Genomic DNA, 24,507 nt, shown 5'->3' on the forward strand with positions numbered 1-24,507 from the left:
CATCCCTTTATTCATTCAGTTGATTAACACAAGCCCGGCTAGCTTTGTACTTTTGTTACCGCTAAACACTGGGTACAAGTAGTAGATTTTTTATTCTATAAATTTTCAAAAGTAATCTTACTTCTTTCAGTTTAATAAGTGATTGACTGGTCTATCAGTTGATTAACCAATCATCTGTATAGCAATTTAAGAATGTTAGGACCGTAATAATAACAATGAAGCCTAAATATCATGCAACTATTTTCTACATAGTTGACTATGAGTGCATTGAGGAACAAAGTTGTATACAAAGAGCAAGTAGCATCATGGTCTATTTAAAAAATTCAAGAAAATGTAGACTCGAGAAATTCTACAACGCGCTATCTACTACTGAAACACCAAGTTAAATAACAAATTAAATAAGGGGTTCTTCAATTGTGAAAAGATTCATCAAAAAGGGGTATTTAAATTCATTTGGCACATTATGCGGTAACTAAGGCGTATAATGATTACGAACTTCACCGAAAATACTATCTAAATTTCAAATTATCAGGTGAAGAAAAGGTCCCTTGATGTTTCACAGTTAAATTAACTAAGAGCTGTGAAGATTCGCATGTTATCAGGTAACTAAAAGGTCCCTTGATGGTAGACAGTTAAACCAAATAGGGGCTGTCCAGATTGGCTCGTCCTGAAGAAACCCCTCCGTCTTGATGTACGGTGCTTTTGGTTCGCATGAGATGTCCAACCTCTCTGTTCACTAATACTTCATCACCACGACTGCAAAAAAAAAAAGAATACGCAATGATAACGTCCTAATCTTCTTTTAAGATAACCTTCGGCAAAAAAATGAACACTTTCTTCTTTTGAAGTCACTAGTAACCCAAAATTTACACCTCCCTGGTAAACGAACATCCCACAAACAGATATTTTTGTTGATCTCTTGTAGACTATTTCTTCCCAACTTGATCCTTACTTTTCACTTCACCCCGAGCCTGAGAGAAGCCAGCACTAGTTGGTGCTCCGGCACGGGTGGCAAAGCCCCCTAAGACGGAGAAATCTCCCCCGCTCGCCTCGTTTGCCGGCTGGAATCTCTCAGGCTTCGTTGCTCATGCCGCTCCGCCAATGAAAGCCTTTCCCGCAGGCCCTGAAGTGACAGAGGTAGCCTGGTCACATAACTTACTTTATGAGTACTCCAAAACATCCAATCTCACTGAGCACGTCAGCTAAGACTGGTTCAGGAAGTTCTGCACGAACTATGTAGTTCTTGACGATTGGTGGTTTAATTTTGTTCATCAAAATGAATTTGGATCGTTCCTTCACATCAACCGTTGAAGTAAGAGTTTTGATAATGTCCTCTCCAAAGATGTTATTCCCTATAAGTGGAAAGTAAATAATAACGATCAAATTATTGAGAGGTTTCCATTTAGCAGTGAAACAAAGATGTTGATAATTTGCTACAATAGCAAGCCCTTATTAGCGTGAGCACTCAATTTGGTTCCCCCTTTCAATAGGTCACCCGTTTAGAGCTTCAAGTGTCTCAGAGACCTAACTCCTCCTCATTCCTGGAAAAAAAAAAGGCTCTGGTATTGTTATTAATTTGGGCTTGGTTTCAGTATAAATTAAACTTGTATTTAAAAGCCTGGCATATTTTGTTTTAAATATTTCCCTGAGTCACCTTGCTAGATAGTCACCTGTAAGGATAAAAATCTCTCATAAGCTTTTTCTGATCACATACTCCAGTATTTAACACAAAGTGAAAGTTGCCATGAAAAAGCCCTACCTCCCCCTTCCAATTGTGGCTTCAAAACAAATCTATCAGGATCTGCTAAAGCCATCTGTACAGTTTTATCTCCTTCAGGTCCCTGATATCATAAAACAAATGTTTTAATAGACTTTGCAAGGAGTAATCAAAGTTACTCTGATGAGTAACCATAATCACATGCACCACACTGTTGCCAAATATACATAGGTTTGTATCTTTTCAGTTTTTGTTTCCTGGTGGCCAACATTCTCCTTGCAGGCTGCTGCCACATCGATCAATCCTTGGGAAAAAAAATTTACCACCTACCCCGCCCACTAAGTAAGCTCATCAGTGATTGGGCTGGGCCAATGAAACTCTTTCAATGCTTAAGAAATTCTCAAAATTACAATTAGTAAGTTTTTTTGTTAAATTTGCAACTAATAACAAGCAAATTTAATTTTACATCAAGGTGGTGTTTTTCTCATTGAAAGGAAGATAACACCTCGCTCAAAACCACTGAGTTAAAGAAAGTATATTTTGAAGTCATTAAAACTAGATGGATTCAGTTACAGGTGAAGAAGTGACCACAAGATAAATTTGATTTTAACATCCCTAACCTCATCCAGTGTAAAGAGTCCAGTGAAGGTCCGACGTATCCTGTTTAACATATCCTCATCTGATACAAATCTGCATCAAATAAACAAATAGAATTCTGTCAATAGTATGCACAGCACCACAACAACTTCCCTCTTTGAGCAATTAATCCTAGTGCGCCATGTCTTCCTTGTTGGAGCCATCCAACTTGTTTGAACAGTTCTTGGAGAACTAAGGAAGTATACTCCATGACCTTAATAGAAACTTTTAAATCATGCTTCAACCCTTTCCTGGCTTTTCCACTCCTCTTGAGAGCGTGTTCACGAGAAAACCGGGCAGAACCGGGCAGGGGCAATAAACCTCAAATCACCGATTTCACTCAAACTTGGCACAAATGCCAGGTATCATGAGTTAACAAATGAGTGAAAATAATAGGTAAAAATATTTAATTCCCTGGGAGATATAGGGTCCCCCTTGGAAACCCCCAATTCCTGCATTTTTTTCATTTTTTTTCCAAATTCAATCAACTGGGTTGTATTTTATATCTACCAGAATTATAGAAAATTGAACTGTTTTAGCTTTTTCATTTCATTTCTTCCCTTACATCTCGCTTAAGTAAAGACGACTTTTTTCTGGTTTTGACAAAGTCCAAAAACAAAGGTAATTTAAGGCTCAAGATCTCCGATGAGCAACCACTTCTGATCATTATTCCTATATGGGCAGTGAAAGCCATCGCTGGACTTCCAAAATCAGTAATAAAATTTTTGGGCAATTTATTTCATAGCCTGTGCTGACATGAAATTTACATCTACCTCCCACTTTTTAGTCTATATCATCAACTTCTGTACACCATACCTTTGTTTTATTAACTTAAAATAACTTGAAATTTACAAGAAATTTCCCAGAGAGTATCATTTAAACATGAACGAGGAGAAAATATTTGAATAGCGCAAGTTGAGCCATTTTTGAGAACTTTTCTTCCAGCCATATTTGGATTATTCTCAAGGAAACGCAGCGGTTGATGATGAACATCAAGGGTGCATGTAGGCAAACTTTCTGACAAAAGAAATCTAGGAATAAATTTGATCGTACATACATGTCTCTGTGGTACCTCAGTTGCAACTTTTGGCTTGATATCATTTGTTTGATAAGTAGCCATTATGTCAACAATGTACTAGATTTGATTTGCTTCGATGCCTTGTTGAAATATTAAAAGCAGACAGAGCTCTCGGAAAGATCCACCAAAATGATTGGTCTTTTACAGCGTGATACTTATTGACTTACATGACATGTGTTGGTGGCAAAAAGATAATTTGATGCCCTAAAACAGGGTTCGTACAATTTTGACCGGTTAAAATTCCATGACTTTCCATGACTTTTTCCCTGACCTTTTGAAAGATTCCATGACAAGAATGCAGAGTGAAAGAATGTTTGCAAACATTCTCACACTGCGTGCTTCTGTTTATTTCTAGTGAAATTAAATCTCATTTTTGTACTCGTCAGTTAACTTTTCAAATTTGGGTCTTATTGCTTTTCACTCATAGACAGCATATTGATTTTCCATGACTTTCCATGAACAACACCTAAATTTCATGACTCTCCAGGCCTGGAAGATAAAATTTTGAAATTCCATGACTTTCCATGTTTTCCGTGACCTGTACGAACCCTGTAAAAGCTGATGTTAATCAAAAGGACAATCTGCCAACAGAGCAGAATAATCAAATGCTATGTCAGTGGGTTGCGGTCAACAACACAGGCTCAAGTGTACTAGATCTAAAATTTAGCGAAATTAGCGGAAAATAATAAGGGTGACGTTTAAAACTGAGGAACCCTGTTTTTGTCGAAGGCATTTTCCTATTTCCAGAGATTTTAGGGAGAATATTAATTTTGAACATTTTTAGGGGGTGTACCAAGTTTTTGGAGGTTGTTCTGTAAAAGAAAAGCGGCAAGGAACACAATGCCCCAAAGCAACAGAATAGGAAATCAACCATGCGAACAATCAAAATCCGTGTTTCCACAGCAAAACCTAGCACATGCATATACGTTATTCAGCTCTGTCCAATCCACCATCTTTGATCAGGTCACGCCTGCAACTTTGTCCAGCAGTCAACTTTGACACTTATTTGGAATGTTGTGTTTCTAGTCTACAAAGTTTAAAATGTAACAAAGATTAACGGCCACCAAAATATTTGACTTGTTATTTGTTAAGCTTGAGATAAATGCTGGTTCACCGAAAAGCAAATAAGCCCGTGATATATTGGTCTCCTCTCAGCACAAGGAAAAAGGAAATGGTTAAAAACCTGACACGCATATAGAAATCACTTACATATTTTATCTGAAGTTTACTGCATATATTTCAAATGTAATCTCTTGCGGCTGTTTGTCGAGATGTACCTTAGAAATTGGTCAATTGCAAAAGCCGCTCTTAAAGGTTACAAATAATAACCGACAATCCACTAATGTTAACATCAAAACCCGGAAGAAAACTTCCTTTGTGCACAGATGCTTCTACTTTTCTTAGTGACTCAAGTAGGCCAGAGACTTATATGCTTCCCCGAACTCCTTTAAGTCTGAAAATGTTAAAATGCACAGTTGGCAAAGCAATTGATAAGAGAAACTGTGTACCAAGGATGTCGGCATGCATTTCAAGATTGTCGGAGTGTCAGACTCAGCTACATTTTCAGAAGGTGAGTACATGAGAGTAGGATTTTAATTTGTGACACCAACTATCGTGTATTTGCAAATATCCCAGGCATAAAGTGATAGGAAAGGCAACTAGAATCCTCTCTTTCACATTTCACAGATCCTCGCAAACATCTCTGAGGTTGTCAGGGGGCAAACATAGCAAGTTACAGCAAAGTTGCAGGTGCAACCTGATCAAAGATGGTGGATTGTCCTTTTGATTAACATCAGCTTTTAGGGCATCAAATTATATTTTTGCCACCAACACATATCATGTAAGTCAATAAGTATCCCGCCATAAAAGAACAGTCATTTTGGTGGATCTTTCTGAGAGCTCTGTCTGCGTTTAATATTTCAACAAGGCAACGAAGCAAATTGAATCTGGTACATTGTTGACATAATGGCTACTTATCTAACAAATGATATCAAGGCAAAAGTTGTAACTGAGGTACCACAGAGACATGTATGTACCATCAAGTTTATTCTTAGATTTCTTTTGTCAGAAAGTTCGCCTACATGCGCCCTTGATGTTCATCATCAACTGCTGCGTTTCCTCGAGAATACCAGTAATCCAAATATGGCTGCAAGAAAAGTTCTCAAAAATGGCTCAACTTGCGCTATTCAAATATTTTCTCCTCGTTCATGTTTAAATGATACTCTCTGGGAAATTTCTTGTAAATTTCAAGTTACTTTAAGTTAATAAAACAAAGGTATGGTGTACAGAATTTTGATGATATAGACTAAAAAGTAGGAGGTAGATGAAAATTTCACGTCAGCACGGGCTATGAAATAAATTGCCCAAAAATTTTATTACTGATTTTGGAAGTCCAGTGATGGCTTTCACTACCCATATAGGAGTAATGATCAGAAGCAGTTGCTCATCAGAGATATTGGGCCTTAAAATACCACTGTTTTTGGACTTCTCAAAACCAGAAAAAGTCATCTTTACTTAAGCGAGATGTAAGGGAAGAAATGAAATGAAAAAGCTAAAACAATTCAATTTTCTATAATTCTGGTAGATATAAAATACAACCCAGCTGATTGAATTTGCACAGCAGCAATGCAAAGTTAGCTACTTAATTGTGCAAAAAATTAAGGAAATGGGGGTTTCCCAGGGGAACCCTATATCTCCCAGGGAATTAAATAGTTTAACCTATTATTTTCACACATTTGTTAACTCGTGATACCTAGAATTTGTGCCAAGTTTGAGCCAAATCAGTGATTTGAGGTTTATCACCCCTTGCCCGGTTTTCTCATGGACACGCTCTTAAAGTGTTGGAAAACACATTGTTTAGCAAACATGACATAACAGTACCAAGATGCACAATGTTTTGATTATTAAAAAGCATAATAGATCAAATTCAAGTATATATTATTTCCACGCAACAATCCTTTTCCATCAGTTTCTGTATGACTTGAGAATATAAACTCCCCACCTTTCTCATTTGATTTCTTTGGTTTATTCCACCCTTGATGATCTCAGTTAGTCAATTACATATTCTAACAATACAGATCCAAACCAGAACATTCCCAAATCACAGCACTCACCTTTCCAATGCCCCAGGTGATGCTAACACCTGTTGGACTTTCTTTGTACCAGCAAGATGAATTGCAGCAGATGGACACTTGATAGCTCTGGATCTTTCCATCATCAAACGAGTGTTCCAGTCCTGTGCAAGGAAAAAAAATGAGTAGATGTTAAATACAGGGTCCAGATATGTGTAAAAGAAATTGAGACCCCCAGCCAACTCTTGAAAGGCTCTTGAAACCCTTAGACCTTTAAGGAACACTTCATCATTGTGACAATTAATTTTTACCTGGAGTTTAATATATTTTCAAGCAGAGAGATGATATGAATGACAACAAACATCAACTGGGGGACTGCTTGATTAGAATCAAATTCACAGAGCTAAAATTTTATGGAATATATCAAGGAAAGTAAGGGTTATAATTTAAATATTCTCTATATAATTGGTGTTCTTTTCATTATCCATTTTTTAGATTGAAGATGATGACAATTGATCTGCCCATATGTAAGCAAGCACTTTTGAAGTGAACACATCCAACTTCCCTAAAAAGGACTGTGCAAGTGGCTGGTGACTACAGGGGACTTGGGTTGTTATTAAAGCTACACAATAGGTTTTGCCATGCAGTGACATATAAGTGGCTGGTGACTACAGGGGACTTGGGTTGTTATTAAAGCTACACAATAGGTTTTGCCAGGGACATATAAGTGGCTGGTGACTACAGGGGACTTGGGTTGTTATTAAGGCTACACAATAGGTTTTGCCATGCAGTGACATATAAGTGGCTGGTGACTACAGGGGACTTGGGTTGTTATTAAAGCTACACAATAGGTTTTTCCAGTGACATATAAGTGGCTGGTGACTACAGGGGACTTGGGTTGTTATTAAAGCTACACAATAGGTTTTGCCAGTGACATATATCACACCTGCTACAAGAAGAGGAGACATTGAAAGTTTCCCAAAAAATGATAATAACTTTTTCAAGCTGAACTCATGAATAGTCATTCACCCACTATCAATTCTCCATACCATCTGACACACGAGAATTAGATTTTACGACAAATAATATCTCTTATTTGATATTCCTCTTTCTTGTCATCACCTCTCTGCTTAAAACTAATTGATACTGAAAGGAAATATTCCTTTTGGGTCAAAACTGAGAGAGAAACAATTATTGTGAAATTTTCTACACACCACTTCTGATTCATAATTGTCTGGATCATATCCAGCTCTGAAATACACAACAGCAACTTCATGTCCATCCCTGTAAACAAACACAAAAAGCTTGTTATCAAAACCTAAGTCCTGTCCATGGTGAATCAAGTCTGAAATAACTCTAAAATAGAACATTTGTACAAATACTACTAACTTACAGCAATGAACAATATTGTATTGACAGTGAAAGAGATCTGAGAGGAAGAACAGAAAATTAAGAATAAGAAAAACAAATAATTTAAGTAGAAGACAAAATGCTCACACAATCAGTGATTTGTCATCCTTTAGTTCTCCTGTTCTTCCGATGTCGCTGAAGGTTTTTCTAATCAGACGTGCAGATGGATTGCTTAAATGAAATCACAAATAATACCAAAGGTGAATGTGAGTTTGAACTTGGAATTTTTTTTTGGATAGACTGATTTCACAAAGCCTTTTTTCTTCTTTTTTGTCTAATGGCATCTTGTTAACATTTGCTACGAAACATAACAGTAAGCTTTTGTGAGTTCAGAGTAACAATTACCAGTAATCAAAGGTAATTATAGCACAAAGCAGCTTGATGAAAGTAATACAATGCACAAGCATCTCTGAAAACCCAACACAACCTTCACAATCAGGGTTTGACAGCTTTAATTACAAACACAACTGCATTAGTTATACAAAACTACAAAGACAACAACATATCACAAGACAGCAACAAGATAAAACATAATAGGTGAAGATTGATGTATACTTACATTTCTCTCATGAGGTGTTGTATCCATCTCTGATCAAATCTGTTACTCTCATTTTCACTGACAACCATCATCACAACTGCTCTAACATGAGTTGAAAAAGTCCAAATAAAAACAACTTAACCATGCCTAAAACTGAATGCCCCAAGATATAAACTATGAAGTTTGTGAATATATGGCTTGGAAGTCTTCAATACTTGTGGCCTACCGCTATCAGAACTAATCTGCGATTCTGTAATATGACGTAGCTAGGAGCCTTACTAACTCCACATTAAGGAGAGGCAAATTCCTTGCAATTACCCTCTCCCCTTTCATTTCCTTGAGTTCACTGGTACTCTTTCATACTCCAAGGGGGAAAGGAACTGAGAAAGTAGAGAGTCTGGCCTAATAGCATATCACAGTGACTCAGGGAAGCTTAGATCTGTTCCCCTTAATCTGGATTTCAGCATACCAACCGCTGATCAATTTGTTTCACATTAGCTGACTTGGTTCAAAAATCATTATGATGTTATCTGCTCTCAACATATTGCACTTACTTTTCACTTCCATAGAGTTTCCAGGCATCTACAAATCCTTCAGCCACACCAATAGCAGATGTATTTTCAGGAAGCTGGAGAAACAGAATGATAATTAAAAGTACGTATATTGATGCAGGCTTCACAGAAATGTTCTTGAAACTCAGAACCTACGATAAAATTACTAGCTAGCCCATCTTAAGCATTCTCACTAGGATTTGAAGCAGTTGTTTGCCAATCTTGGAGTATGCCACTGCAACAAATGATGAAAACACGAAGGGTAAAGAAAGAGGGACATAAAATTAGCAGCTAATAATATTCCTAACTAGCCACCATCAATTATTGTAGGCTGCTTTCTGCTAAGAACCCACATCTCAACAAGATGCTTGAATGCAAAAATTTTGACATGCAAATTCTTATATACCATGAACATTTTGCAGGTGTTTAGTTATAATGGATTAAACAGAAATTCTGAGAAACCAACAGAAGCAACAGTGATCATAAAAACTGTAAAATTGTACCCTTTCTTTATTACTTGGCACCAGTCCATTCTGAAGATCTAAAATAAAACTAAAAAAATAAATTCAGAAATCATTTACTGTAAGTAAAAGACAGAAAAAAAAAACTGATTCCCAAAAAGGGACTCAATGGTTAGACCTTCTAACTAGTCAAGACTGTGTTCTTCCCATGAGTTACAAGATGCTTGTAGCAACACAATTCAGAGTTGTCCATTTACCCAGCCTTACCTCCTTCCTTAAGGTATTAATAATAATAATAATAATAATAATAATAATAATAATAATAATAATAATAATAATGGGGTACATATGTAAATTCTAAACATGTTAGCTGGCCACGTCCTAGACGCCCAGCTTTCGTGTATATAGGTTCTGGCATCCAGACGTTTTAACTGCCACATAATAATAATAATAATAATAATAATAATAATAATAATAATAATAATAATAATAATAATAATAATAATAATAATAATAAAGGTTTATTAGCATTCCAAAAATGAATTGGCTCTTCTATGCTAAAATTACTATACGATTCTAATTACACTATATCATTATAGTTAAGAATAAATCACATTCGATTAAGCATTAAAATATAAACAAGCTAAAAGGCCTGAGATTCATGTTTCTAATCTCTTTCCAGCATCATTAAAAAGATATGTCAAATCACTCTTAAAGGATCAAAAGTCTGTACAGTTTCGCAGATTTAAGCGCTTTGGTCAATTAGTGGAGTTGGCGCTATGTAAATTACGTTAAAATTAAATTAAAATAACTTGGTAATGCATTGAAAATGGCTGCTGAGCTGTCTTGAAAAGTACCAGTTTCAATGGGCACCTTTAATCTGACTTCACAGGACGAGCGTAGATTTCTTGCTGGTACGTATTGTTCGAGTTTTAAGTACTGTGGTCAATAGTCAAAGTATAGTGCTTTGAATACGCACTGCAGTAACTGAGAACTTCTACGCTCTATCACCGGTAGCCAGCCCAGCTGTAGGCAGTCTGCTTCTTTCGCATAGCAACCTAATACATAACCCACGCATACATTTTGGACTCTTTGTAAGTGCTTTTGCTGACACAATGGCAATGGAAAGAACATTGTACTACCATAATCTAACTTAGATAGGAACAAACTCTCTACTAACTGCCTCTTCAAAAGGAACGGTGCTAGGTTATATAACTTTTTTAGCATGGCCAGGGCTCCATAGCATGACATTACTAGTTCATTAATATGAATATTGCAAGTTAAGTGTTCATTAACATGGATGCCTAGCAGTTTGGTGTGTGTCTTATTCCAAATTCTCTCCATTACATGAAATGTCGACTGGTATTTTCAAAGGTTTGATCAATTTTTACCATAATTATACTATCGCTATTTAGTAAACATGATTACATAGAGCTAAAGAATAAAGCAATGGGTTTCTAAAAAACAATCTGGAGCTGTGTTGGTGGGAGGGATTATAGTGGAACCTCCTCAAAACTGGACACCCTTGGGACCAGAGGAAATGTCCGGTTTTAGAGAGGTGTCTGGTGTATTGAGGTTTTACCTAAAATGCAATTTTATGCCGCATAATGTAATATGATGGCTGCTTTTAAATGCTTTTGGAAAAAGGAATCCAGTGTTACCTGCATCTGATTACAACCTTGTTCAACTATTTTTCTTTTGGTTAAATTTTCCAGCTCTAGAACCAGTTATAGATAGTTCTCATCTTTGTGAACTGCAAAATTTATTAACTTAATAACATTCTGTGCATTTGATCAACTCAATTCTCTTCTCTAACAATAACTCGATTCTTTGGCATTTCACTAGTCTCTAAGACATAGTTATGCCTGCCACTAAGTTTGTTTTCGTGAGTAATTTCACCCATACCATGACAGTCTATTAACCTGGATATATCAACAAAGTTGAAATGGTAAATTGGCCACCATAACAATTACAAAAGCTGACGTTTCGAGCGCTAGCCCTTTGCTCCGATGAAGGGCTAACGCTCGAAACGTCAGCTTTTGTAATCGTTACGGTGGCCAATTTACCATTTCAACTTTGTTGATATATCCAAATTATTTTGTTACCCCCACAGACGCAGCCCCAAACAGTTTCTTTCGAAACTATCAGCCTTTAGTCTATTAACCTGACCCCTACTGTTGTCATTCATTCAACCCAACAGCAGCAGCACAATTGTCGACTTTAGATTTTTTGCTTCAGTACCAGTTGAACAATGAGTAATTAGCCAATGGACATTTCTTACTTCTGATTGTGATTTCACAACTGCATGATTATTATTTTAATTTCAATCATGTTTAAAAACGTGTGATTTGATTTTGGCAGCAAGCTTAAAGCTTTCACGTCTGGTTTAACAAGGTCAATTTCTTTGTCAATACATGATTATGGACTGAAAAAAGTGTCTGGTTTCCAGAAGTGAGGGGTTCTGGTTTACTGAGGTTAACAATAAAGATAATGTATGACAGAGATTTTGGGGCCGAAAAAAAGGTCCAGTAAAGAGAGGATTCCAGTTTAACGAGGGTCTGGTTTAGAGGGGTTCCACTGTGTTAGATATTTGGTTTTGTTGAGTGAATTGATAATGTGGCCACTGTTAAGCTGAGGTTTCAAGCCTCAGCCCTTTGATTTGCCCTGATGAAGGGCTAACAATTGAAAAATCTACTTTAGAATCTTCTACTGTGACCTATTCACACTATGAACTCACTTAATAAAACCAAATTACATACAACTGGTGAGATCAAATGTTGGAATGTAAACCTGAATATGAAGGGCCATAACTGCAGATTGAAGCTCTTTCAGTAAAAAATTTAAAATCAGTTGAAATAATAATCATCTTCCCTTTACTAACAAAAACATAGTTTAAGTAATCTTACTTGTGAAGCCCTGGCATCTGTGCACTTAGTCCACCAAATGAAGAGGCAATTGTGTTGATTTCAACTTGCTTAAGGGTAAGATTTTCTGACAATCCATTGGTACCATCCAGCATGTAGTCAGATCGAAATATTCCCAATGAGATTGGCTGCAAAGTAACCATAGAAGATAAAGCTTTAGGAATTCAGTTGTCACAAGGATGAGAATCAAATCCTCCCCCTCAACAAACTTCTCAAAATTGTGCCAATTTGCATCAGGTAATTCTAAACTTTTCAGAATTTTCTGTGTGTACATCCCCCCCCAGCCCTGGACCACCTGCACCCCCATTCTTTAACCAATTACAATATAACACATTCAGTGCCCATTTATCACCCCTCACTTTAAAATTTGTTCCCATAGGCCAGTCAAATTTTTTCTCAGACTTAAAATTTGATATCAATTTTTCAGCAAACCTGATAGCCAACAAATACAAAAGGAAACATTTTATTAATGATTCTTATATTCAAAACTATAAATCATTAAGCCTTTGTGACCATTCTAGCATTCATGCCCAAAATGAAACAATACCTTTTTCCATTTAAACCCCAGAACCAAAAAGCTTTGCCAGAAATATTTATCAACTAACACATGACTATTATTCCCCTTGCATAAAACTGTGAAAAAAGTCTTTGTCTACCAACATAATCAATTTTAAATTGAATTAAGTGAGTGAATGTATTGCAAGGAAATGTCCTTAGTGCAAATGGCAATTTACACTTTACCTGTGCAAGTCCCTCATTTCTTGTTTTTTCATATATTTCATATATTTTGGCTGTGAATGCATCAACCTCTATGGTGCTTGAGACAAAAAAATGATACATTTTGTTATAGCAATGCTACTAATTCCAGGTATGCCACATTATGAGAAATTTTTAATATGAAACCTTTTGTAGGCCTAACAGAGTTTTCTCAAAATGATGCATAAGTTGTGATTCAGTACATTTCTTGGTTCAGAAACCATAGTTTACCAAACCAGATTAATTTACAATTACCATTGTTTCAGAATATAAGAGGAAAACGGTTTCATAGTTTTCAACCTACACCTTAATAACTAAAGAGGCGTTGGTGCTTTCATACCCTTTCAAAAGGTTCGTTCAGCCGTCTGTATTTTCTTAAAGTAGCACCTAACCTTTGAAGAGCTCCCTTGAGGAATTCATGATCTTGACTGACTCTGTGAACCAGCAAGTTGTAATCTTTCTGCACCTCTTTCGCTTCTGCGAACAGTCGCTTAGGAAACGGTGATGGAAGAAGGGCGAAGGGCGCATGATGGACCGCGTGACGAGAATCCTTAGCTCCCATAACGATGCCATGCGTTACACAGTAATCCTTCCCTTCCTCTGCCAAATAACCCACAAGCTCTTCAGGTGGAAGTTGTAGTGCAGCCATTTCTCTAGAATAGGACTTCTTCGCTTGTTCACTTATGAGTCGGAAACTTCTTTGCAAAATGTAAAGCAGCAAGCGTTCTTTATATGAGATAAGTGTTATTCTTAGGGAATCTGAGGATCTTTGTTTGGAAATGATTTCACATTTTTCTGCGCCAATGATTTAACACCTGTCCGCCATTTTTGCTTGAGGGACGTAAATAGGCCGTTCCATTTAAAATCCGCACCCCCCCCTATTGAAGGCTTTCCTGTAACACCCCTCCAGAAAAGAAATTTTTTAACCCCCTTCAGAATTGCCTGAAATGGTTTCAGAATTTTATGTAGCTATCAAGCAAACCAATTGAACCCCTTTCAGAAACTACTCGTGAGAATTTCTGTCAAGGGTACTTTATGGCGACCCCTCTCAGAAATATGGCTCAACCCCCTAAGAAAAAATATAGCATTGACCCCCTCCCCCTGGGAAATCCCAGGCCTTCAATGGGGGGGGTACGGATATTAAATGGAATGGCCCAATATAAACCGCAAGCCCCCTCAATCGTTAGGCGTGGTCGCTTAAAAGTCGCAATAAGGCGAATAAGGCGGCATTTAGAATTTCCCTGAAAAATGCCTTCTTCTCCTTAAAAAAGGGTAACGGTGTTACAAAATAGATCTTTTCCTGTTACAAAACATATTTTTCCTCTAAGATCATTTGAAGTAGAGGCTAAAAATAGCGGGAGCAGGTAACACTACCGGTACCAGTCATATGAGTCACGCGGTCACGCCATCAACCATGCGGCCTGCACCCTTTTGGTGAAAGTGATCACTTATCCGTGAAGAAAAAAATTGAAACAAAAAATATTGAAATGATAATAAAGCGCCATTTTTCTGAGGAAGCTTTTTCAAAATTCTTTCAGTACTCGTGTGGGGATTTCAGTCTGGTGCTTGTTGACAACTATCGTTAGTCACGCCATGTAACGTACGCGGGTTGTCAAATGTCTGTTTTGTCATGAACGTTGTTCTCTTGCGTAGATCATCATTTCAAGTCGGGAACAATAACTTAAACTTGGACAGAACAAATGAAGCAAGTGAGTAAATCAAGAATTTTTACAAAGATACTCGAGCTTTAAGAAAAAGCCCTACTATGGTCTTAAAATTTTACGGCTGAAAGTTGGAAGGGGCTCAGAGCGCAGGGCCTTTTTCCTTTTTCGATGGTGCACCAGGTGAATTAACCCGTTAAGCTTTGCTCTCAACCGAGCCACCTGTTTACGAAGATTACGTATCTTAAGGGTAGGGCTAAGTTTCGGGATCATCGTATTGTGCCCGTGGGCCTTCGGTAACATTCGGCTAACAGGCTGCACACTGGATCTGAATTTGCATAGCGATCCTCTTTCGGGCCTTCTGCCTTTGCCTGTTGCCTTAAATCCTAATTTTAGTATTTTACGCTGGTCATGTCTAAATGAAGAAAGGCAAGGCGAATAATTGGCCCAAGTTCTATGGCGGTTAACTTTTGATCGGGAAACCCTCCATTGTGTTGTCTCTCTCAAATCGTGGTTGATTTGGATTCTGTAGTTTCTTAAAGGATCGTTTCTTTTTGAAAAGGTATCATTTCCTCCAAAATCTTGAAATATCGTCGATGATTTCCTCAGCTGACTACCTTGGCTAATTCTTTCATTTGGTGAAATCCGCCCACGTGAAGCCATATGAGCGTTTGAAGCAGTGCTATTTCTTGTTGAAGCAGAGCTGATGGTTTTAGTTGTGCTATTTCTTTCAACCCATTTAAAGAGACTGTGTTTCAGTATGTGAGACAGGACATCTGAGAGCGTGTGAAACCCTTTACCATACCCTGGTCCGTCAATCATGTCTTGCTTTGGAATGGGTTTCGTCTGACGCTGTTGATTGGCTCCATCCCATTGAGTGACTACGTCAGGGAATGGAATAACGGAAGCTTTCCTTATCTTCGATACTGAAGTTTCCCCTAAATACAAATATACACAAATATGAATGATTTCAACCAGGAGTAAATTCTTCTAGTTCGGCCAAAAATGGGTATTCATCAATTTTTTTAAGTCCAGAGCGGGCTTACATGGCTCTTGGCCAAATTCAAACCACGCTTTAGTAAAATGATTGCAAGGGAAGGTCAAATCATCTGAGCTAGAGATTATCGATCTAGGAAAAAAACAGATGTCTAACGGGAGTATTAAGAAAATAACGAAATATTTGTTTAGGCTTTTATCATTTTTTATCGGTGCTCGATAGAGAGGCTTGTTAGACTTCGCCGAGACAACATCTTAAAGTAATTTACTCTAATATAACTCCCAAGTATTTTTATTATTATTATTATTATTATTATTATTATTATTATTAGTTCACACCCTGCTAGATCTGGCAAAGGAGAAAGGAGGGTCTCGGAAATCTGTCGTAGCCACAAGCGTGCCTTAACTAAAATGATTTCGCTTACGCTAGCTAATACCTCTCGTCCGAGAGGTATGAGAAAGTACTTAGCTCCAGATCCGCCGGCAGATGTTGAGGGCGAGTCTCAAAAACTTGAAAAAAAAGTCTAAACCTCCAATACTTTTTATGTCGGCATAATAAATGGCACAATGCCCAAGCAACACTGACCCCAAACATTAACTTACCCCTGAACTTATTATTCAGCCATTTGACAGCTTGAAAAGCTCCGCCTCCTGAACCTGCAGTATAATAATTGACCGCTATAAAATTTGCCCAATAACCAAATTTGTCATGGCAAGTGTTTAATTTCTTTCTTATCTCCTGGAAAGAATTAAGACATGGCTCAAGAGGATTGGCCAGGGTATTAAACCAATTTACCAACACCAGGCTCCAGCGGTCATTCCAGAAAGCATTCCACCGAGACTCTCCGCGATCTACACATTCCTTTCAAGAGGAAAAAGAGGTCAGTGAATAACGCAGTTTTTGAAAAAGAGAGATTTAGATCTGAGAAAATTCGGCCGAAACACAATTTTCTGGAAGAAAATGTATGGCACGTTGATATAGAAAATATTTTCATTTATTGTGCACAGCTTACAAAGACATGGTTGCTACAACGGGTAAGTCGAAGGTGACGGAGAGTACCAGAAAAAGGGACTAAATTTGCAAACCTTCCAACAGTCAAGAGATGTCGAGTAGAATCTAGGGGTCCGCTCTCTATAATAAATCTACATTTGAAAAGGAGTTTTTGTTTCCGATAGCGGGGGTGGGAGACAAGGTGAGCTGATGGTTACTGCGTTAGACTCCGGGTCGAGAGGTTACACAGTACCTCTCTCTATCCAGGAGTATCAATGGGTACCTGCATATTTTTTCGGGAAACTTGATGAAATGCCGGGAGATCATCTTATAACGAATTAACATCCCATTCAAGGGGGGGGGGGGTAGTAATAATCCTAGTCGCTTCATGCTATTGAAATCGGGATAAGCTCCGGCAGGTGGGCCACTTGACTCGTATACAGAGTTTGCTCAACCTCACTCCAATGGCCTTTTCTCTTAGTTGGGGGTAAAAGGTCCTGGGAACGAGGTTGGATTTTGCCCTAGTACAAGGAAAATGAATATTCAATTTAATAAATCTTTCTCTCGATCGAGCACATACCCTCTCGTTTCTACCTGGACTTCCATAACGATTCTCTCTAACATAACTCCACATGTTGACCTCAGTATATGGGAATCCGTGAAGGCCGTTATTGTTAAACACCACCAGTCTACCTAATCTGCGCATGGCATTTAGAGTGGGCCAATCGGTGAACCCATCACCCCAGTTGTCTTTCAGTAGCACATAAGGAGAAATTCCTGCTTGATCGAACACTGTTTTCAAGATTGTGGGATTTTTTAAGTAATCCTCAAAAATTATTGTGATAACTTCTCGGATATTACTCTCCAGGAATTTTCTGATTTCAATCAACGTGCTTAACAAGTCTATTGATCCGCTCCAGAAACAAGACGAATGGCAAAGACGAACCTCCGCTGCAGCCCATCCTAGAAAGGAGTGTAATGAAGAAGAACAGCTTAGATTTTACGGGATAGTTACCTGTGTCTGTCTTAGCTGCTTCATCATTCTCTTTATTATGAATATAACAAAGAAAACGTCAAAGACGCAAAATAAAACAAGGTGCTAGGTGATCTTACCTGGATATATATCTAACATGAGACCGCGCACACCATCCTTTAACTGCTGACTGACACTAAAACGTTGATTCCGGGCCCATACAGCAAAATTTGGAGAATGCGAGAAGGAATTATGGGTAACAAGGAATGCCACTTTGTTAAAGGGTCTGCCATAGTCCTAGGCAACAAGTACCATTAGTGAGTAACTATTTTGGACCTATGTAAAATTTTCCTTGGCCTTATCTATACCATTGCCCCTTACAATACAAAATCTCAGCGACCAGCTGCGTTAAAGCTCATTACCAAACCATGCATATAACATATTCAAACATATGATTGTTATACAAATCATGTAAGTTCAGCACTTTATATATGAATGCCCAATACCTGCTCTGTTAAAGCAGGTACGCGCGAAAGCTGACAAGTGGCATATGGCTTGTCACACAGTCTACAGACCAAACCATCAGCGCATGCGTATCCCACCGAACACCTCTCATTTTCTAGCCTCGGATGATGCAAGCATCTCTGATAACCTGGTTGGCAGCTGAGTCCTGGAGCACAGGAATATCCCGCAGAACAGGGTTCGTTGTATTGGCGAGGGCGGTAATAACATGCCTAAAAAAGTATTTTCCATCTCATAAATTAGAATCATCTGAATTGAAAAAACCGAAGCAGCCAATATTTTTACTTTGGCGTACCGTTTAACTAACCTGAACTCCAGGCTCACAAGAGAGACCGCTGCCACATGCATAACCCGCTACACACGGCTCACCATGACGACGAGGCACGTGGAAGCATTTCTGAACTCCCGGATGACAACTGAGCCCAGTCGCACACGGTCTCGTAGCATGACAGCGGTCTCTGTACCTTCCAGGTGGCGCGCATTTCTGTATTCCCGCCTCGCACGTGTTTGAGGGTTCGCAACGACAGAAAGCCGAGCAAACATCACCAGCCTGTCCAAAACCGTTGCCATGGGGACAAGAGAAGAACCAAAAACCATCGATGCGTGAACAACAGGTGGCAATTAGAATTATTGAAACAAAAACCCAGAAACGGGGCAAAAACATTTACAGAGGACCGTCAGCGAAAAATATCTCCAGCAAAGCGCAGTCATCAAAACAGGTGATGACTGTAGAGACCAAACGAAGCTAAATCGCCTGCCACCAGCAGACTTCCTGAACCTTCATAACACCATCTTATTGGTGTTATTTGACCAGCAGATTGTCAAGATTTGAGTAAAACCGTCCAAAAACAGTCTAGTATCCACAAACATAACGTGCTTTCCAAGCACCTAACCGTCTGACAGTCGTGCACCAGTGCATGAAACGTTGTAGTGATGGTGGTAACGGCCCGTGGCTAAATTAGAAATCTTAACTGTCCGGTTCTCTGCCAGCGTTGTTTAACCTTCTGTCAGGTTGTGTGATGTAATCACAGCTTTTTTTAGGCACGGATTTTATTAACAAAGTATTGATAGTCACTTGTACCTAAATAAAGAACGTTAAACCAGAGGCATTGATATCTTTTTTATTACATTTTCTTTCAGTATTTGATGGATCTGATTCAGTGTTATTTCAAAACGGTGAAGTTAACAGTATTCTGGTACTGTTAATACTGTTAGCGCGTCAGCCAGCAGGTTGGCCGACAAAATGGACTTTCTTTCAAATGTGATCGTAACCCTGATGACATATCTTAACTAATAAAAAAAGCAACGTGCGTGTAAACATTTTGTTGCGTATTCGCCTTTTGTACATTTTTACTACTAAGTTCCATTCTCTTTTGTCTCATTTACAGTTGTAGAAATCTAGGATCATATGGGAAAAGCAACTTCTCCATTGTTAATGGAAATATCAGCTATTTACAACTCCATTCGCCTTTTTAGTCCTGCTACTGTACTCTCCTCATACATCATGGCGCTCCTGAAACCTAAAATACCCGGCGCAGAAATCATACAAAGTACCATTTGGGTCTTTAGTTAAATACTTTTCCGCGTTAAATACTTTACCGAGTGTGCTATAAATAGCTCTACAAAACACACACCTTGTTATCAATAATAACTACTGAATTTAATAAATAAGGAAATCGATAACATTTGAGAAAGTTTTAGGTCATGAATAGTTTGCTGATTGTTTGTTTTTTTAAAGTGAAAGCTTTCTACTATTGACAGAGAAGGGAAATAATTTTAAGTTGTGCGGAATTTTTGGGGCCAATTGTGGGGAAAACAGTCGATTGACCAGGTAGTTACTCAAGCCTAATCATTTCAGTCTCCTCTATTTATACAGCAGGTTCAAATTGTTTAACGTACAGTGGTAAAGCATAAACATTCTCAGTATATACAATATATAAAGTTCCCAGCGTTAAGATATAAAACGCCTCTATCTTAAAACAGGTATGGATAACTAAAAGTTGCACTTAATTCTTAGAAAAGAAAACTCCAAATAAAATTTTTGTTAAAACTCTAGGTCTAGCTTAGCTTTGATAGTTGACTTCAGGCAGCGACATTCACCACACCTGAGATCAAATAATTCACCAAATACCACGGTACATCATCTACTTTGGAAAACATTTGACACAAGAAATGGGGGAGGGAGGGTGGTGTCAGAGAGTCTTCTGCTACCAGAAAGCACCCACCCCTCCCACTTGTGCTCCACTTCTCACAGTCCCACCGCTTGTTGCCCGTGTACTAACTGTGGTATCTCCCTTTAGAGTTGGTAACACATTCATTTTGGAGACTCTTTTCTTCAGGAGCTTTTCATGTTCGTCTTTCAGTGCATTGTAATCCCGTTTGAGATGGACAAAGTCAACAAATGCATGCTTCTCCGGTGTTTGTGACTTTATAGCTGCTATTTCATTCAGAAGTCCCGTTATTCTGTTTTTAAGCTGGTCTCTTTCTTTGTACATGTGTTTCAAGCTCTGAGTAGAGTCTTGAAGATTGAACTCCAAAAGTTTGTTGTTGTTTTCTAGTTTTTCGTTCGCTTCTGAAAGGGTTTCATTTTTACTTTCTAGTTCCTGAATAAGTTCTTTTAACTTAGCTATTTCAGCGTCATCCTGTTCTTTCAGCTTGTTAGTTTCCATCGCCTTACCCTGCTGCTCAGCTTTAGCTTCACGAGACAGTTTTGTCTGCATTTCCAGAACAGCTATCCTAGATTTCAAACTGTCCACCTCTGATGTAAGAGTTTCATTTTCCATGCTAAAATCCTGTACAGTCTTCTCCAGGATTCCTTTTTCTTGTTTCAACTGTTCACAGTTTTGTTTCAATAACTCAATGGCTGCCTTTGATTTTTGAAGAGCTGAATTCAGTTTCTACAAAAATAAAATTCACTACACCATAAATAAATACTTTATTAAAACCAAAGTTTGACTTTGTGTGGAAATGTTCATAACTGAAAAACAACCATTATTGCAACTTACCACAGTATCACATCCTGTTCTTTTCAAACTCTCAAGTTCTACTTTAAGAAGTTTATTTGCTTTCTGAAGACCTTCAATTTTCTCAGTCACCTTTTAAAATAAGAAAACACATTTTTAATCAATTACTTGCATGAGATAGCCCATCTGGCTAAATGTGTTCCCCTATGGTTTCATATCTTTAAACCTTGGACATCTTGAAGAAAGTTGTAATTTCTCATTACATCCTCCCAATGGGGTTTCTGCTTTCTTCCTTAAACTAATCAATGCTAATATTTACAGAGTAACTCACCTTCTATGCTCCCTATCTTAAGATTGACTAATGAAACCAAACAGTTACAGCAAGAGGAAGCATTCAACAGGTCTTTGACAAAGCAAAGTTAGCTTTGAACAAGACAATTATCTTTCCAAAAGAATTACTTGGTTAGCTAACATACCTGTTGCTTCTCAACTGCCCAGCTATTCTCAGCTTCAAGTTTTTCTGACACAATTCTCATGATCTGAAGTAAAAATGCCAGTATTTTTCATTATATTTTGGAAGCCTCTTAGCCTAGGTTGGTTTGTGTGGTAAAAACATTGTGCCTTTGATCTTGAGTATGGTCCTTGACTGCTGCACTCAAGATCTCTGACACTATTTTTTTTCCCCAAACAGACTTCCACTTGGTAAATAACAAAATGATCCTGTTAAGTAACCTATTGTAAATGATCTTTGTGCTTATAGTTTACAGTGCAACATTTTTACAAAAGTATCTTATTCAGTCTGAGCAACTCAGTTTTGTTACACCTACACTGTATTTTGGAGATGACAAGCAGGTAAAGTTGGCAACCCACTCTATCAACTCAATAAATGTTTTCAGTCTAATCACAACTCAATAAAAATTTATAAATAGAGGTCCTTAAAGGATGGAGTTCAGTTGTGCAAAGTTTTCAGGTCTCCACAGCAAGCAATTGCCACAGCCACTGTATGCAGTTCACTGTTAAATAATCTCGTACACATTAATTTTATCTTTGTCCTTTGTAGTAAAATATTTAATCATGTTCTATATTGTTGAATCATTTTAACCACCCACCTCTACTTTGTGTTTTTCTGTCAAAGCTGCACAGGTTCCATCAATCTTCATCAAACAGTCTCTTTGCATTTGCTGGAACTTATCCTTTGCCTCCTTTGCAATCTGATGAAGCTCTTCACACTTTGATAATTCACCCTGGAGAACATTATTTTGACAAAGTAATGACAAAAAAAATTGAAATACATATAGTTGCCCTGTCTAAATGTACCTTACAGAGACCAAACTCATTTAGGAATTTTCATATAATTCTTAATCCCTATAAAGTTTAGGAGAATTAACAAGATTCCTTTGAAATGTAATTGTGTTATGAATGCGAGTGATGGATGACAGGCATCTTACTTTGAGAAAGAAATATGTTGCAATGATAAAGATATCTTTTTTTGCCAGAATTTCAGCTTTCTTTCTTATTCATTGGGAACCAATCTCCTAATTAAGGGTAAAAGTCGTTTTGAACTTAACATAATTTATGCCAGACTGTCTACAACTCTCTAGTATTAAAATTTTAATTAAGTCTTCTTGACAGTTCAACAGTTTGTGTACATTGGTAAACTGTTCATTGTAAACATGGCCTTTACTGCTGTAATTCATAAAATAAGTCACAAATCTCTTAAAAACAAAAACAAAAATGATTACTCGATCACCTATGGCAAATGAAAAATGCTAATGAGAAATAAAGTGAGAATCAGCTGCCATGATGAATATTTTCAAACTATGACCAAATTTTTCACTGATGGAAGTAATGGCCCAGATTTTGGGGGACAAAGGATTTAGTTGTACAACATACATGTAGTACTTCATCAGTTGCAATATTTATTAGTGAATATGTTTGTGAGGTGAAGATGGCTGGATATTGACAAAGCTCCTTCAAGTATTACTGAAAAGGGCATTAAAATGTGCAATGTTGCTCAATTTTTCATGCAGTATTCCTCTGATTCCTTAGCCTATGGTGTACATTCCTTGGGTGAAGAAAGCTCTGGTGTATGGCCAAACAATACAAAATTTGTGTTATTGTGGTTTCTTGTTCAGTGGACCCTTGTACCACAGTCACTCACCCTTGACATTCTTCTCTTCAGAATTAAATTTAGTTCATTCAATCTAGTGTCAAAAATTCTATGATATGCAGAAGAGGTTATGAAATAAACTGCAGGTTGACAACTTCAAGACTTGAAATCAACACATTGATGAAGAATGAAATACAAATGTAATGTGTAGGCAAGTACTTATCAGACTTAACCAGTAAGTAGACTAAATGCCATATCATATCCAAGAATTTAGTACAGCTTTGTGATGTGTTAAGTTATGTGAGTAAAACATGAGTGGGTATGAAACAGAGTGCAGTGTTGATGTTTCATTATCACTTTGTGAAGTACTTTGTTGATTTTTTAATTTCTTGGCAGTGTTGAGGTGTTCTGAGCTCCTTGATGTCTCCTTTATCATTGTTACCACAGTTGGACTTTGCGCCAGCCTTGGTTCGTTGAATTTCAGAAAAAAAAAATTACGCAAATAATTATACAGACAACTTATCTGAACAAGCATAGTTAATAGTGATTAAAAATGGTGACGTTTCATACTTAAAATTTCTAGTAAATTTGAAAAAGAAAAAAAAATTCAGAAGAAGAAACAAAGAATATGTTGAGAAGTTAGTGTTATTTTCAAATAAATATGGTCTCGATTGTTTATTTCTATAGATTACTTGTCTGTTGCAGTGTTATTGAAATTATGCTCAAGCAGCAGTCGGAGATAAACTTCACAAAAAAGTCTTACCTGTAATTTCTCCACTTCACGCTCCAGAAGATCACATCTGGCAGCTTTTGCCTCCTCTAGTTCCAGTTCAGCAATTCTAGCTTTCAAAAGATCGTTTTCGGTGTGTAAATCTTGTAGGTGTAACAAGGTTCGTATGTGTTTGCCTGTCAATCGGCCATCTTGATCTACTCTCTCCTCGTAGCTTGCCCTTCGATGTGCCTTAGTTGACATCGTATTGCGTTGAAATCAAGAGATACACAGTCAATTTTACTTCTTCTCTCAAATCTTGACTTTGATAAAGTCATAGAGACTCTCCGGTATTAATGTCGTATTTGACCGCCTTGTGTTGCTGCTTGTTTATTCGTCGGCAAAGGAACCACTTATTTGCACCTCTGCATTTGGGTCCC

At 37.6% G+C, this 24,507-nt stretch overlaps 3 protein-coding genes and 1 long non-coding RNA gene across 4 annotated transcripts; 1 reads left to right on the forward strand and 3 right to left on the reverse strand.

Moving 5' to 3' along the window:
* Positions 1 to 77: 77 nt before the first annotated feature.
* Positions 78 to 13,997, reverse strand: LOC111329531 (glutathione synthetase). The gene is made up of 13 exons (XM_022934260.2): positions 13,535 to 13,997; positions 13,128 to 13,203; positions 12,369 to 12,514; positions 9,505 to 9,553; positions 9,005 to 9,078; positions 8,472 to 8,552; positions 8,000 to 8,083; positions 7,717 to 7,786; positions 6,545 to 6,666; positions 2,338 to 2,407; positions 1,760 to 1,841; positions 1,160 to 1,352; positions 78 to 756 (listed from the first exon to the last, which is right to left on the reverse strand). The coding sequence occupies exons 1-13, from the start codon at positions 13,789 to 13,791 to the stop codon at positions 633 to 635; spliced, it is 1,428 nt and encodes a 475-aa protein (XP_022789995.1). The 5' UTR covers positions 13,792 to 13,997; the 3' UTR covers positions 78 to 632.
* Positions 13,998 to 14,630: 633 nt separating this feature from the next.
* LOC111329554 (uncharacterized) lies at positions 14,631 to 18,949 on the reverse strand. The gene is made up of 6 exons (XM_088755396.1): positions 18,593 to 18,949; positions 18,270 to 18,497; positions 17,904 to 18,060; positions 17,371 to 17,753; positions 16,403 to 16,661; positions 14,631 to 15,741 (listed from the first exon to the last, which is right to left on the reverse strand). The coding sequence occupies exons 1-6, from the start codon at positions 18,947 to 18,949 to the stop codon at positions 14,906 to 14,908; spliced, it is 2,220 nt and encodes a 739-aa protein (XP_088611522.1). The 3' UTR covers positions 14,631 to 14,905.
* LOC148734012 (uncharacterized) lies at positions 16,549 to 20,340 on the forward strand. Its single transcript, XR_015999419.1, has 2 exons — positions 16,549 to 16,680; positions 17,659 to 20,340. It is a non-coding gene; the product is annotated as an uncharacterized LOC148734012 (long non-coding RNA).
* LOC111329525 (uncharacterized) lies at positions 19,391 to 24,331 on the reverse strand. Its single transcript, XM_022934249.2, has 5 exons — positions 24,122 to 24,331; positions 22,358 to 22,492; positions 21,725 to 21,787; positions 21,291 to 21,380; positions 19,391 to 21,182 (listed from the first exon to the last, which is right to left on the reverse strand). The coding sequence occupies exons 1-5, from the start codon at positions 24,329 to 24,331 to the stop codon at positions 20,493 to 20,495; spliced, it is 1,188 nt and encodes a 395-aa protein (XP_022789984.2). The 3' UTR covers positions 19,391 to 20,492.
* Positions 24,332 to 24,507: the final 176 nt, after the last annotated feature.

Source organism: Stylophora pistillata, chromosome 3 (genome assembly GCF_964205215.1).
Source record: "Stylophora pistillata chromosome 3, jaStyPist1.2, whole genome shotgun sequence".
NCBI classification, from domain to species: domain Eukaryota; kingdom Metazoa; phylum Cnidaria; class Anthozoa; order Scleractinia; family Pocilloporidae; genus Stylophora; species Stylophora pistillata.